At 40.1% G+C, this 17,285-nt stretch overlaps 1 protein-coding gene across 1 annotated transcript in view; it reads right to left on the minus strand.

The window, feature by feature from the left end:
- LOC137260195 (potassium voltage-gated channel unc-103-like) overlaps positions 1-17,285 on the minus strand; it is a 195,262-nt gene that overhangs the window by 36,257 nt on the left and 141,720 nt on the right. Inside the window, exon 5 of the mRNA XM_067797892.1 lies at positions 12,601-13,000. Within this exon, the coding sequence (XP_067653993.1) occupies positions 12,601-13,000 (400 nt within the window). The remainder of the gene's footprint in view (positions 1-12,600; positions 13,001-17,285) is intronic.

Below are 17,285 nucleotides of genomic sequence, written 5' to 3' on the forward strand. Positions count from 1 at the left end.
AAATCTCTTAAGGGGATATTACATTGCATTGCTTCAAACGCATCCTAACTGATATAAAGACTCAAAAATGCTCATCACCGAACTTTGTTTTTCGCGGGCTTAGAGTCTTTCAAATTAACAGCGCCTTTTGAAATCATCCTTGGGTATTTAATCTGCGAGATGAGATGAAACAGATTCGACAAGTGGGAACGTTTTAGGTGCAATGGATAAGGAGGTAGTTTTCCAATTTAGGCAACCTGTCCCTCTGGCTGAGCTTGAACCTGATAGCACAATAACCGGTACTAGCGAAATCTCTGATGTACATGGCTAAATCAATAAGACTAGTAATCAGATTTATTTACATGACCAAAGGGAATTTGCTGTAAGCGCAAATATTTCTGAACACTGTCGTATGGGTTATTAGCTTATACGTACGGCGAGTTCATTACGCCAGCCCTTGCATAGGGGCGCTTTGTTAAGCATTGCCAATATGCGGATCAATGGAGGATCAAAGGACGCCGACGGCAGAATCAATATGGTTTTCATTGCAGAAGAGTTCCAAAGACCTGTGCAAAGATGTCTTCAATAAGAGATCGGATAGGACAGGGGTCAAGCTAGAGGTCAACCCCGATGCGTCCGTCCACTGATCTCATGATGGCCGTAATGAAAGGCAGACGCAGAGATTGTACGTCACATATTCCTATCAACTGGTCAGCCCCGGTTGACCTGAGACGTGCTTCTTTGTTCGCTGGTGCCCGGTTTATAAGAAGATCCTATACTCTTAGCATAATTACATAATGAAGGAATTAGCAGCGTTAAAAGGTCATTTACATGACGTCACTAAAGAAGATTCCGTCTAGCATGTATTTGATTTTGCGTTTCAACGAAAACGTTAAGCCAAAATATCATCCATTATTACATCTTGAAAGATATACAAGCATCACATTGGCATATCGGAATGAGTGGGGAGGTGATAGACGGTTTAACGTTGTACTTTGGAATACTTCGCTCATATGACGACGTGCATGTCTGTGTGTGTGTGGCTGCTTGTACTGGATAAAACTTAAGCTGATTTTATAGTGCTAGCTGTAGCACACTGAGATATAATGTCGTTAAGAATGACTACTCCACTCAGACACATTATACTCCGAGGCAAGCAGTCCTTGTTGACGTTGTGCCTATTAATGCCGTGCGCCAGGCAGGGACCAACAAGTACCATATTTTAACGTCTTTTGACGCTACCGGGGACTAGGACAGAGTTGCTGCATCACAGATGGGGGGATAGGAACGAGTTGCTGCATCACAGATGGGGGAATAGGAACGAGTTGCTGCATCACAGATGGGGGAATAGGAACGAGTTGCTGCATCACAGATGGGGGGATGGGAAGAAGTTGCTGCATCACAGTTGGGGAATAGGAACGAGTTACTGCATCACAGATGGGGGAATAGGAACGAGTTGCTGCATCACAGATGGGGACATGGCAAAAGGATTACATACATTGCGCCCAGGTGGGGGTTCGAACATGTGCCATTGCTTTAACTACTAAGCTACCCATAGCATTTAAAGCTAAATAGGAAAAAAGGACGTGAAAGCATGACATCAATGACTTTGTTGGTAGAGTTTAACGTGTAATCAACTCGGTTAGAGCTCCAAGACGTTTGCTGCAACTAGTCTTGACGTCTCCTACTTTGGAAGGTGGTACACGTTTATAACGAACTGACCGATATAACGAACTGTTTGTGTTAGATCACGGCCATTTGCTGTAAACTGTTACTCGAAGTACGTATATCGAACTACTACAAGACGAGCCAAAATGTGTTGACAATGTCCATTTGAGTTCGTTATACTAGTAGTTTACGCATTATAGTTTACAGAGAACCGTTACGCGTAAATATTGCCTACAGACCGGTGAAAGTCCCGGGGTAGAATTGGCCTTCAGCAACCTATGCGTGCCATAAAAGGCGAGTATGCCTGTCGTAGGAGGCGACTAACGAGATCGGGTGGTCAGGCTCGCTCACTTGGATGACATAATATCATCGATTCCCAATTGCGCAGATCGATGCTGATATTGGTGGTCACTGGATTGTCTGGTCCAGGCTCGACTATTTACAGACAGCCATCATACGGCAGGAATATTGCTGAGTGCGGCGTACAAATGTATGCTTTCAAGATAATACATCTATTAGTTTTTTGGTTGTTTTTTTTGTAAAATTAACATTAATTAAACTAAACTCACTCACTATTACCTACAATGCTCTAACAAAGTACATACGTTCTTTCTGCTGGTGAGACAGCAAATCGAATTTATTTTGAAGGAAGTCCTGATCTAGTGTCGCGTGCTGCTAGTTAATATTTGGGGCATTTCACAGCACGTCTTCGTCTCTTGTTGACATTTAACAGGATTTCAGAAGATGGCGTTGGGATTGGTGGGATGTTATTTGTCAAAATGAACAAAAGATAATGTGGATGAAACAGAAAAAGACGAATCTGATTACGTTTGAAATATGCTCTTTGTCAGAAGAATAATTTGCTTGAGACACTGACAACGCTATCTCACAGGATCTCTGATATTCAGCTTCCCAATACATCATCAAAGAAACCCACGCTGAAATGAAGAGTTGAGGTAAAGGACAATATTAAAGTCGGAAAAATTGACGATAATTCATGCCTCTGCGTCCCCAAAAGTTCCAAAGATTGAAAGAAAGGTTGAATAAAAAATAATTATTGATTAAGATGAAATAAAATGACATAAACCTAAAACCTGATTCAGCGACATATAACTCAATATTTCCACATGAGGGTATTTTTGATGATTTTGTCTCGGAAAAAAATCGCTAAGATTAGACATTGTAGAATTAACCTTTCCGAGAAAGCTTTAATAGACTGCGATTCATCATCTACCGCTGTGTCGATGGACCTCTGAAAGCCCCGGTAGATGTCGCCCAAATATCAGACATGCGTATTGAACAGGCTTGATGGGTTGGAATGAAAATATGGATTGATGTGGAAACGAACCAGGTGAGGGTAATATTGGGAAATATCGATAAGAGGTGTCTTGTAGAGCATCTAGGATTTTATATTGTAGAGCCTAAAAGTTTTCGAAGTAACGGGAGAAGGGGTTAGTAGGGTTGGCGGGTTAGATAGATCGATATGAAAAATCTTTTCGCGAGAAGAATAAAGAAAGGTCTTACTTGGCAAAAACGCAGGTTTTACAATCCTAGAAATAAAACACCACGGTTATCGGGATATATATGCAGGGATACTCTACAACTCTATATAGGCTCCCTGATATATGTATGTGACGTCATACTAATATATTGTTCCAGCTATGTCTGTGACGAAGGAAAAACTTGCTAACCTAATTCCCCCAATACAAAGTTAAAGCTCATGCCTTAATTAAGCACGTTCCTGGAGATTTGTAAATATAAAACGAACGTGCAGCTTGACTAATCGTGTTGCATGTATTACCACTTGTTCATTTATGAATTTAAATTTTCGACTCTATTTAAATTTGAAAACAGTGCGTTTGGGCATTTTGATTTGTTCCTTGAAAATATGGAGAGCCGCTACTTCAGCATCACCTATATTAGTTTATTTACTTCAGCATCACCTATATTAGTTTACTTACTTCAGCATCACCTATATTAGTTTACTTACTTCAGCATCACCTATATTAGTTTACTTACTTCAGCATCACCTATATTAGTTTACTTACTTCAGCATCACCTATATTAGTTTACTTACTTCAGCATCACCTATATTAGTTTACTTACTTCAGCATCACCTATATTAGTTTACTTACTTCTGCCTCACCTGGACCTTCCATATTTATTTAATATTCCGCAGACACATCATAGGTAAGTGTGTCCACCTTGTTTAAATGAAGCATTAAACCTTGTCATTAGCGACACAAGAAATGTACTGTCGGTAAATTGACAAAATCTCTAAAATGCCAATTGCCCCAAATCGGAAATCTAGCTGGACAGCAGTCCGAAAATAGTCTCAGTTAGGTACCGGTTAAAACCAGACACGCTGGAAGAATGTGTGAAAGGCCCATGGCATTAACCTCCACCGCAGAGGAAATACGTTTGTTATAATTCAAAGTCCAATTCAAACATGTCTGCACTTCACCGCGACCGAGCCAGACTTTAATTTCATAACGTAACAGTTGCCTCTCAGAGACACCTTTGTCGAGCTAACAGCATGTCGACTGCAAATATTTGTCAATAAGGGGAAAATTCAAAAATGTCAAATTACACGCCAGTTCAAGGCATGAAAGCCTTGCACAGAAGCAGACGTGGTCACTTATCCTTACAGAACGTCAATATTTCCGAAGCTCTCTAATCCCCAAATCTTTCAACAAAGCGCCTTAGATGAAGCAATTTCCTTTTCAAGCACTACTTTCTCCACGTTCTCCTAGCTTGTACCGACTGTCCTTCACTACAAGAAAAGAGTCGAAGTCTTATGGCGTTCCAAATTACACATAATGCTTCTAAACTTACAAATGTGTTCAATGGATCAAAATTAAACATTATGTAAGGCCCGTCATGGCTCTCGGCAATATGACGGAATAATTGGAAACTGCCGAGGCATAAGAAACGAGGAATTAAAAATTCGCCAACGAGTCTAGGTGGTTGGAAAATTGGAAGGATTCTCAAAATACAACTGTCGAAAGGTTCAAGTACATCATTACGGTGTTCTGGTGAAGAATGGCGGTGATAGAAGACGTCCTTGACTTTTCACTAATGGAAATTGCAGAGTCGTTTCAATCACCATCTAATCTTTACATGTGGGACGGAATTAGCATCAACACCTGTGATTGTCGTATTAATGTATCACAGTTGATTAGAGCTCTTTACAGAATGTTCGAATTATCGAATAAATGTTGCGTTTCTGTAGGGGATTAGGTTCTCATGACTGACTTGTCAGTGGACATTCCGTCGTCTTGGTTGTTTATGAGGTCGCGTTGTGGCCACCTTCTGGTAGACTTGTTCGTGGCCGACCATATGGAATAGAATGTGTGTGAGAGTGTGTGTGTGAGTGTGTGAGTGTATGTGTGTGTGAGTGTAGGTGTGAGAGTATATGTGTGTGAAAGAGAGGGAGAGAGACTGAGAGGGGAAGGGTGTGTGTGCGATCGAAGGTGCATGTTTTGGGTGAATGGGGTCCCTCTCTATCTATCGATCTATACCTCTGTCTCACATTCAATCTATGCCACCTTCTATTATCTATCTCTGTATATTTATCTCTCTGTCTTTATCTCTCTGTCTTCATCTCTCTCTCTCTCTCTCTCTCTCTCTCTCTCTCTCTGAGTGTGTGTATGTGTGTATGTGTGTGTGGTAGGTGGCATTTGTGTTTCCGGTTATCCGGGGCGTGTGTGGGCTTGTTCGTGGCCGACCAACTAGAATAGAGTGTGTGCATGTGTACGCGTGTATACATGTTTTAGTTTGGATGGTATCATTGTGTATAATTAGGGCCTACCATTTCAGTGAACGGATGTACGTGCGTGTCGGGTGAGCGTTGGTAGTGGGGCAATGTGTGTGTGTGTGTGTGTGTGCGCGCGCGCGTGTGTGTGTGTTGCACGGCGGGGTGTGCGTGTGGGTGGGTTGAGTGGGTGTGTGGGTGCTTGTATATATTGTGGATGGGTAGGGCGCGTGTGTGTTCCTGGAAGTGGATACCATGTTGGGATTTCTTTACACAACCGACAAAAAACATAAACGCAATTATTATCCATATAAATCATTCCATGAGCACACTTGTGTTAGAAAAGCCTTCTCTATTAAAAATGTTACATTCTGATCTTCCATTGTTTAAAGAATACTGTCTCAAACTGAAGTAATTTGAACCAACTAGTCCGTCCTAAAGGGGTCTTTACTGAAGAAAATTGCTGGCGAGAGCCAAACGATACTCTCCTCCTTTGGGAAAATAAAGCATTATAGTGTGACTGTTACAGAGATTTATATTTTCCTTGCTGCGAATCGACCACTCTCTTGAAGGTACGGGCAAACGCTTTACCTGCTTGGCTACGATATAGCCTCTGCGCTCTACTGTACGAGTGAGTGAGTGAGTTGAGGTTTACGCCACTCTCAGCAATGTTCCAGCTATATGAAAGAGGTCTGTAAATAATCGAGTCTGGACCAGACAATCCAGTGATCAACAACTGGAGCATCTACGCAACTGGGAACCGATGACATGTGTCAACCAAGTCAGCGAGACTGACCACCCGATCCCATCCCTCTGCCACATAACTGGAGCATTGCTGAGTGAGGCGTAAAACTAAACTCGCTTGATCGCTATGAAGTATGTATCATTGTATGATTTCAAGATATTACAATTACTAGTGTTTTTTTTTTTGTAAAATAAACGTAAATTTATTGCGCTGGTATTGTGTTCCAGCAACTGATTATATGTGATAAAACGATTTAATATACAACTCTCCTAGCCTGTGAATTCTTAAAGGTCACATGCAACGTAAAACACAACGTTGCAGGTTCTGATATCTTTCGATATGCACTTACCGAAACAAATCAACCCATAATGTTGGCGATAACGCGATGGAAAAAAAGCCCGCGAAATCGGAGTTCAAACGATTCACTAAATTTCCCCCAGCGCTGGGGAAAAAGGTCGTTTCAACAGCTGTGCTGCGCTGAGCCCATAACGCATGCTCAGTGAAAAGGTTCGCGGAGCTTGAGACAGTATGTGTATGCCCAGAGCATGAGGTCGTGAGCAGAAGTCTAATCTTGGGTGTGTACAAAAAAACAAGTAAATAATCTACTCGATACATAAAAAAACGTGTTGATTGTGGTAAGCAGCCTCTGTCACAGAAAAAGCTTATTGCCTGTTTTATTGACAGCTGTATGTCTGCCTTCCTGTCTGCTAAAGACAATATGCAATACACAGCTTCAATCATTGACCACATGCAATTTGAACTTAACACCCATCAGGCCATAAACAAAAGAAATTGATTTATGACTCTAGCACCCGAGTCCTGTCTCTGCCACATTATGTTATTAGGCAGGTGTGATACTTGTACACGTGACATGTTTTTATGTCTGTGAGTTGCAAACTACATCAATTTTTCTCGGATGACTGGATTTGACGGAAACTGGTGTAAACTCTTGTCAATTTCAAGTCCTGCTTTGTACTTGGATGAATGACAGTTTCCAGACACTTAGTTCACCATCTCTACTGAGATGATTTTTTATTGAATCGGACGCAAATTCAGAGAACATGTATTTACAAAACCCAACATCTCTATATACATTCTTCATGGATAACGACTTCTTTTAGTGTATATGATTTTGTTTGACAACGGTTTACGAATCCATACTGAAACGACGCTTCGGGTACAATAAAAGAAGTTGTTATCCATAAAGAATAATACTTTCTGGTGACTCGCCATCCTTCTAAAATGCCAATCAAACAAATCAACTTTCTGAACACACTATGAGCCCTCAGCGTATCTGCAAATGAACCAGCCATCCGGAAGCCGTCGTTACACTTGAGTGCACAGCCACCCGCTTTGACTGGGTTCGGTCTGCCAAGGGTTTCGTTTCGAGGGAAGTAAGCCCAAGTACAAAATATTGCACTTTTGAATCGCGATTGTACGCTTATAATTTTACAAGAAGCAATGTATATCATATGTCATGAATAAGTGATAATTGTGTATTAAATATGTTTGATTTTTTGGTTGCATGCGACCTTTAATCTACAGCTAGTGTTATCAGAGCCATTTCCATGTATAACGTGGGAAACCTCCTTATATGTATATTCGTATATCGGTTAAGTATATATATTTTAACAGAATTTGTTTTAAATCAGGTCTTTCTTTTCACTATTTGTTGGAATTTGTCAGAAAGCACAGCTTTTCGTAAGTTGGTGACATTAGTGTCTAGAACAGAGAGGAATATCCAGGAAAGTCTGCATCTAAGCAGGGGTTCAAAAATCCCATAGCCCGACGCCTAGGACAAGTCAGTTTTCAATTCGGGCAATGAAATAATGGTATCTTGCTTGTCCGTGGACTACTAGATAATTTCCACTTATGGTTTCAGACTGCAAATAAACTTGGATTTCATTTCATATCTGCTTATGATGTAACTATTACATTTCGCAATAATAGTAATTTAGAACTATAAATATTGTTCTTTGAAATGTATCACTGTTCGATGAAGAGTCCAGTAAACACTAACATCAAACAGTTTGTCATTAAATCAGGGCTAGTGGAAAATTAGTCAGGACACCTTACATTCTTGAAGTCACTTGCCCTGTAGCAAATCGCTCTTAAACAACAAAGTGAACCCCTGACCTAAGACATCAATCAGGGCGGAGGGGTAGCCAAGTAGAGGAAGAATTTACTCGTCACGCAGGGGACTCGGGTTCGATTTCCAACATGGGTGCAATGTGTGAAACCCATTTCCGGTATGCCTCGTTGCGATAATGCTGGATTGTTGCTAAACGCGGTGTAAAATCAGCCTCGGTCACTGCGATATCAATCGACTTTAATCAATCTCCTTTAATCAGTCGAAGCCTACAACAAATTTAAAATTTTATTGTCTAAAAATGGCAAGCGTTAACAGGACAATTCTCCAGTTAATTGAGTCGCCGAAATGCTTCAGTTTGTCCAAACCACATATCTTATAAATCACTGTCGAATACCCATTATTTTTTTAGGCGTGTATGGTTGCCCACAGCTACTGAAATACTGAAGATGATTCAAATAATATTGAATCGTGTCCCTCCAAAACCTGTATCAGAGAAAACATGCAACTCCACAATATATTGGCAGTAAAAGGTATTCATGAGCACAACGAATAATGCAAAATAAAAGTGGTTAACAAAAGAATCGGTCCCTTTTTTCTTTCTTGAGTGTATAGCGCCAACACAACCACGGCAAGCTTATAAACGCGGATGCCGAAAAAAATGTAGAAAGCACCCAACCCCCAAAATATCAATAACTCGCCCGAGCAGAAATTCATTTTCCGACAAATTTGCTCCGAAAATCTTCGTATGGATGACAAACTAAGAAAAACAGAACGGTTCGCTGAACTAATTAGCACACCAAGTATCTTGATCAATTTAATCACATGATCCCTTTGACATTCATTTATTTGGTTTTGCATGAAAGGAGGAATTTTCGGCACGGCGTATTATTTCATTCCGAGCATGGCATATCAATTTGATTTTTGAAAACGAGTTCGTCGATGAGCACGCCAAATGAAGACGTCGCTGTAATGAAATATGTCACAATCATTACAGGGAGAGGAGCTTGTTCAAATTACATAGCTTGAATGACTGTTGTGTGTTCTGATCAAAAATTGGAAATAACACGACGCAAAAAACAGTATTTTCGAAGATTGATATTGATGTATTTATAACATGTAATTTTAATCATGTACGGTTAAATATAGGGATATTAAAAGAATGAAGTGGAGTTTTTCAATCGTTGTAATTAGAAGCCTTCTTATGAAAAGAACATTTTACTTTGGGGTTTAAACGTGAACCTTTTGAAGTTTTAACGACACCTCAAATATGCGTGCGATCACTATGTCACGTAACACAGATTCAACGAAACGCTTCTGTTTCCCTTAAAAGTTTAAATTTAAAAAGAACGAAATCCAATCAAAACAAAGTAAACTTTAACGAACTTCTCCCCCGTGTGGACCGAAATCTCTGAAAAACAACTGTATGGCATAAAAATAACATCACTCAAAGATGTTTCTTTTTATCGGAAAATACTATTTTAGTCTTAATTATGGTTCTGAAGGTGTAAAGGGCAGCGGGGTAGCCTATTACTTAAAGCGTTCTGTAGTCACATCGAAGACCTGGGTTCGATTCCCCATATGGGTACAACGTGTGAAGCCTATTTCTAAAGGCAGCGTAAAGCTAGGCTAACTCATTCTGAAGGTGTATCTGCATATGATGTTATAAAACAATACACTTACGGATATATGTAGATTCTGAATTTCTGAATAATGATCTATTTGTTCATTGAGACACTAACACAAATATCAATCCTAAAAATACCAATATCACTAAGTTATTTGGTCCAGTATACATAAAAATTCACAGATAGAACCCGTATTTTCGCGAGGTGATCAGTTAACATCAACTTACGACTATCTTAGCGCCAAGAGAGCTTCGAAAATGTAGGCCATGTAAGGGTTTCATGGGACTTGTTTCAGCACGGGATGCCCACGGGTCTAACGGACTGTAACTCGCCAGTTCGACTGAAAGGGTCTCAGCCCGGATCTACCCAGGTGATAGGGGTAAAGGAGATCAATGTGACCGCCAGGTTTAGTGTAAGCGACGTTCGTCTACTGTGCGCGCGGTAGCTTGTACCTGCCCGCACTAATGTTGGGGTTGTTCTAGGCCACTAGGGTAGGATGACAGTTTAGCATAATCACCAAAAATGACCTAGTAGACTCCCATCAGATTTGTTTTGTTTTTTTTTGGTTTTGGTTAATACCCAGAAGAAAGTAGGGTAACAATACGCAGCATTTTAAAATGGTTTTTGGTATGCAGCCAAAGCTTTCACTAACGATATTAGGCTCTTTGGACAAACGCTCTATTCTCTGCAGCACAGAGCGGACGTTACCCTTACCACCCATGTCAGTGCTTTTCTTTTAACCCCCAACCTTAAGCACTTCGGGCAGAAGTTCTTCCCTCTTTGCTGAGGAGGTTATCCAGAAAATCTCATACGCACTCACTCACTCACTGACTCGTTACAGGTCAGTACAGTTAGTCCCTACATGACCACTCGTTCCTGGTCACTGGTCACACTTTACTATGAACTGTCGGATGTAACGAAGTCGGTTTGGTTCCGACCACAGTATATAGTTCTGTCCAACTGCATATAAAGGCTCCTTCACTCTTATTTCGAACTGTCAAGAATCAAGGCGAATCAGCCAGAAAAAAAATTCCAAAATTTGAACCGCATTCGGGAGAGAAAGTCAAAAGAAACAAGTTTTTCAAGCTTTGTAAGAATGCGACAGCCAAATGCTATGTGACGTTTCAGTGACAGGTGGCCACGTTTTTTTGGCGATTCGACAGTGTTCTGATGAAGTCGGGGACCACTTGAAGAGCATTCGGGACGTTCTCATTGTATTCGGGGTGATGTGAGCTACATTCAAGATTCATTCCAACTTCAAGCAATACATTTGAAGAATATTCCGCCTGAAGTCCAGCAGAATTCGAGATACATTCCGATTCAATTAGAGGCGAAGACATCCTGAGAGGATCTGAAGTAGCTTGTCTTTTCCATTCTCTCTCGAATATGTTCAGAATTTTTAGAACGCAGTTATAATGCAATACAAACATTTGGTGTGCAGTGAGAATACTGAGAATGGACTTCAAATGCTGTTTGATATTTTTTCCAAATGTGTATCGAAAATTTTGAACATACAAGAAATGACCCGAATACTTGCAATGCATTCGGAATACGGTACGTCGTCGTCTGAGTTCGTTATAAGCGTAGTGTACTGTTCAACAAAGGCAAATGACGTCGTCTCCAGATGATTTGAAACACAACGCTGTTTACAATAAGTGCCTTAGTGTCTGAAGTTGCGAAAGGGATATTTGACAGAAGAAAGATTACATCCAGTTCACGCACAAACATCTCACCAACCTCTTACGTTCTGCAAGAAAACGTCACGTGTCATTCAAGCCTGACCTCTACCTTCAGTCTTTGAACTTTCCACACATATAACGTCACCGATAGGAGATATAATCACTATCCGTTTTATAGTCTAGACAACTAATACATGTTTGTTTTGTCAAATTGGATTTCGACAGCCTCCAGACTGCTTTTACTCAACAGTTAGTGAAACTGGAAGATTCAAATCAACAAATCACTAGTCTAAACTTGGAGACCAGTCACGTTACCTCGTGCCGGAATGTGTCCATTATAAAAACAATTAAATGTACTGCTGTCAATCGTAATAAATACAAATGTTATCCTTGCACAAGACACTAACTGGTATTTAGAGATGTGAATTCATGACTAGTTCCGTTAGAATACAATAAAACATCAAAGGATTCTGTGTTTCGTGCATTTAAAAAGTATCGGTCAATATTACTGTGATCATGTGTCTGGTTGGTCAATTTCAAAGCGCAGATTAGATTAACATCGTTCCGTTGCCTCTGTCAATACTAATGATACCCCGGCGTTACGGAATTGGAAAGAATGTTTTGGAGTTTTTTCAATAAAACATACTAATGGTAAAACGATTTCTGGTCAGACGGGCGCCCAGTACGTTATAGTTCGAATATTTTAATGGACGATCGCTCGTGAGTGAGTGTGTATGTGAGTGAGTGAGTGAGTGAGTGAGTGAGTGTGTATGTGAGTGAGTGAATACATGAGTGAGAGGATGGGCGAGTGAGTGAATAAGTGAGTGTGTGGAAGGGTGAGTGAGTGAGTGAGTAAATAAGTGACCCTGTGGATGGGTGAGTGAGGGAGTGATTGTTGGCTGATTGCCGTTTTTCTTTCAAAACAACGTACATATGCACGGACTGGGAATTTTGTCAAGCACAATTACCAGTGTATACTCTCCACTAAATGTCATAAATTTAAAATGACAAGATCACTTAGCCAGAAAAACAAAATTAAAACAAAAACATATACTTACATCCTAGAAGCATGGCGAATATTGAAAATATTTTCTCAGCGTTCGTATTTGGCGCCACATTCCCGAAGCCAATACTAGTCAAACTGGTGAAAGTGAAGTACAGCGACGTGATGTATTTTGAGCGTATCGTCGGTCCGCTCAGGGAATCATTCGGGTAGTACGGCCTTTTCATTGTGTCGGCAAGACCGTCCAACCAACTCACGTGGGCCTGCAGGTGGGGCCGCTCCATGTTGGCGATCGCATAGAAGATACATGCCAGCCAATGAGCGATGAGGGTGAAGGTCACCATCAGCAGTAAGAGCACAGCAGCTCCATATTCCGCAAACTGCTCGATTCGTCGTACAACACGAAGAAGTCGTAACAACCGGGCCGTTTTCAGTATGCCAGTTGCTTTCATAGTCTGAAAAATAGAAACGTTTTTTTGTTAGTCCGTGAGTTAATATTTTAAGCTACATCGGCATATCGTGACTGAAACAAGCTATGATTACTTTTTTAGATGAAGGTGTAAATTATGAAACTCTTGTCAAAGAAGGACAGCGAAACAACTAATTTATCACAGATTTCAACTTAAAACTAGTAACTAACTGCAAAACATTTTAACTATAGATGACACACGTCAATTTTGATTAAACAATTCATTCAGTAATATTAGAAAAGTGAGTTTAGTTTTACGCCGTCATATTTAACAATAACATGTTACATGTTTGTATATATAATGCGTTCGTGTAGGCAGAAGTTACATACAATACAGCCATATAGCTGGTATATTACTGAGTGTGGCGTAAAACTAAACTCACTCACATATAATGCCCTTAAGAAAGTAGCTAAATGTTACTTAGTTTTTAGCTACACTCCAGGAATTTCTTAAGGGCTCGAGTCCCTTATGGGATTCGAACCCAGACTCTCAAAAAGGCGTGGCGGGTCGCAAGCGCACTCTAGAAACTCTCGATCACAAGTGTAAGTGTTAATTGGGCTGGCTCTCACGTATGTCTTGGTGCATAACCAGTCATACAGATTCGGAATTACATCAAGACCAGACAGAACCTAGTCACAAATCGATCTAAGGCTAAAACCTGATGCTAAAAGATGAAGGCTATGAGCGTCTTGTGGAACGGAATTATTGTGCAATATTTCAATGTAAATATCACATCTGTCGTCGTTTTTGCTGGAATGGTGTTAAATCGACTTCAAACCATACTCATTCACTTATTGAAACTGCACAATTAACTAATTACTCCGTGTGATGTACTGGCTTATAGTTACGCTTCGTGCTTCTGCAAACACGTCATCTATCTGAGCACATACAAGCATAGATATTCCCCGTGGAAGAGATTGGTATTGTCCGATGAAATACGACACCAATACAATTCATTTAACCTTGGCAAACATCACAATCTGTCAGTCAGTCTAATGGCGTGTAGGACTAGCAATAATCTCGATCCTTCCCCGAAGCACTTCTGTCCATGGGAGTCAGTGTTGCGGTCAGTCCACTTTTATGAGGAAGTGCAGAAATAGATTTGTATCAATAATGACTGCTTTTGAAAAATAGTTTAACCTGTTAAGTCGGGGTATCGTTTTATATTCACTTTATTTCACGTTTCTAGTATTCAGATAATTTTTATTTATTTATTTATGTTCATTTTCATTTTTTATCAAGGGCATAGTAGGTGTGAAAATAACCCATCGCCAGACATCCGGGCATTACCCATTGCCCGGGTTTTTTGTCAGGCAAGCAAATATCACACTGCACCAGTGACCAGTTTATTTAAAAATAAACAAGAAAATCGGCTGGTATAGTTGAAAAATCATGAGGGCAAGTGATTTTACATGTGCCACTGTACCGGAACACACTAGCAATTTTAAAGTTATTTTCAATCCTGCATGGGGTGTATTTGTTTTGTGCTGGGTTTTTGTTTCGTTTGTTCGCTTCTTTTGTTTGTTGCTGCTGGCTTTAAGTTTTGGTGTTTGTTTCATTATGACGTATAGTAAGTCAGCTCACCACTCCTTAGCTGCCGATAAACTTGGTTGTTACTATATTTGGGCCGATGGGGTAGCTTAGTGGTTAAAGCGTTCGTTCGTCACGAGGAAGACCAGGGTTCGATTCCTCACATGCGCACAATGTGTGAAGCCCATTTCCCTTGCTGTGATGTTGCTGGAATATTGCTAAACACGGCATAAAACATACTCACTGACTCTAACCAGGAGCTACACTTTGTTTTAATTTCTATAGCAACTCAAACAATGGTATAAGCTGCAGGGAAGAGACACATAAACACCAGATTCAACAAACACATAACAAAAGTTACCATAACATCAAGCTAAAAACAAATACAAAAAGCCTTCGCATTTTAAGTATGAAAACGACTGCTATGCTCACAAAAACATCATAATCGAATAAACATTTCTTGATTTCTTTCCTATCAGCCAACACGAAACGTGGTGTGTACTTTCTTTTGACCCTCACAATATGTGAAGTTTATATCAGCGATAAACTAGAACCCCTAATATTAAACTGGATACAAGTATGTTATTTTCTATGGCAGAGAAAAATGTGAGTGTTAAATCAATAGTATTACTTAAAACATACATCGGCTGCATTTCATACCACCTTATCTGTGATCGTATTAAGCAGAATTTACCAGAACGGTGTTTTACCAGAATGTAGGTCAATTAGGATAATCCCCCTTTGCATAAGTACGGAGACGCCTCTTCTCTTGGTAATCATAGGGCTATAAGCCTCTTGAGTATTCATAGTAAGGTTTCTACGTCAGGTTCAATAAAAATATTAATATACTGGGCTGCAGCTCTGAACATTAATTCTGAATGTCAGCGGGGTTTAGAAAAGGATCCGGATATTCGACTATTAATAATTATTTTATTTTAAATGCCATCGTGCCATTTTGCACGTAAATGTGCTACATGTTTTGTGTCATTTGTCTGGGGGTAATAATAATGATGTTCAGTGTACGCGCTTAGAGCATGTCCCTTAGTGATGCGGATGAGGCACCATATAAGTACTCTTATTCTTATTATTATTTATATGTTTCTAAAGCCTTGGGTTCTATTCAGCACCATCTTCTCTGAAAGCTCTTGTAACATTGGTAGTATGTTACTACATACACAGTAAGGCAACTGAGTATCTCGTATGTGTGATTACCCCACTGGGGTAAGACAAGGGCGCATGCTTAGTCCTTTTGGTTTCAGCATTTTTTCCTACACGAAGGTAAAATTGAGCAAAGCTGCCGTGTTGGCTTTCAGTTACTCTACAATGTTATACAGTTTATCTAGTTTTCTTTCTTGCTAGCCTTGTTTGTTTGCCAATGTGAACAAATTTCAAAAAACGATAGATGAACTACACGATTACTGTTATAAATGGCAAACGGTGGATACTTCATCGAAATATTAAATGAATGTCCATTCATATGAACCCTTTTGAGTAGTTTAGTGATGGTGTGGGGCTGTGTTTCGTATGATTAGTAAACTGTTTCGCAACATGCGTTTTTGACCCTGAGCTTTTGATATATTCTGAAGCATTTTGTATGCAAGGGTGTGATCGCATGTTTGGACCAAAATACTGGAGCCTGCTCATGGATTCCTGTGGTGCCTAATTAATGTTCGCATGTACTTAATGAAACACTGTGCACAGCAGATACTTCCGTCATATACCAGTGTATCATGTTCTCACAGACCTCAATTCCAACAAATTGCGATTTGTCAATGCTAACTGGACGTTTCCGCAGAAACTGTTATCAGGAACACAGCACTGTGTGTAATTTACTGTTATTATCAGCAGCAATAACAGGGTCGCCACCCTTCATCAGTGTAGTGGAGTGGAACACATCAGCCAGATTATCATGTCTAGATACAAGGTATTAATACCGGGACAGGTTCCTGATAACACACAGTCTTCAAAGTCATTAATATACAGAGCAGCTAACTGGGTCGAGCGTTATTTCTCCTCTCTCAGACATCCCTATTTCTCTAAAACATTTCCCTTTATTTGTGTACGATTACATACATAACTAGCCTTATAGTTAATAATGCAGCATACAATCTTAGGGATGATAACTCGTTTAGTGCAAAGAGCTACGTCTAGGCGTAAGGTCTTTCAGGTTGATACCGGTGTAAGAGTCCTCACCAAAACGTTGCCCTATGCATAAAACAAGTAGTTCCAACACATAGCGTTGTGCGCTATATTATTGACTCACAGACTTCTAGAATGCCGACGAATTAGCCTTGTAGTCGGTGTTTCAGAAACAACAGTTTATATGGGTGAAATAGCTAAAAGAATAGGTACATTCAGTTGAATGTGTGTTGTTTTATGCCGCAACACCACGATAATTTTGAACAGCAGCATTGTTTCAGATGTAAATGAAGCAATGTGACAGTTGTGGGATTAAAATACTTTCTAATGCAAGAAGAACCGGGTTAGAATAGATCATCAGTAAGCTATGTTTTTTGTTATAAGAGACGACTGATGGGATGGGGTAACTGCGCTGATCCATGTCCCTGCTGTTGATCACTGGATTGTCTGGTGCTGATTCGATTTTGTTAGAGATCGAAGTCATATAGCTGAATATTGCTGAGTGCGGCGTAGAACTAAACACACTCATTAGAATGATACACACGTCAAAGCAACGTTTAAAAAATAACAGGAAAATGTTGCTTGCACATTTAAATACCAC

Source organism: Haliotis asinina, chromosome 13 (assembly GCF_037392515.1).
Source record: "Haliotis asinina isolate JCU_RB_2024 chromosome 13, JCU_Hal_asi_v2, whole genome shotgun sequence".
NCBI lineage: Eukaryota > Metazoa > Mollusca > Gastropoda > Lepetellida > Haliotidae > Haliotis > Haliotis asinina.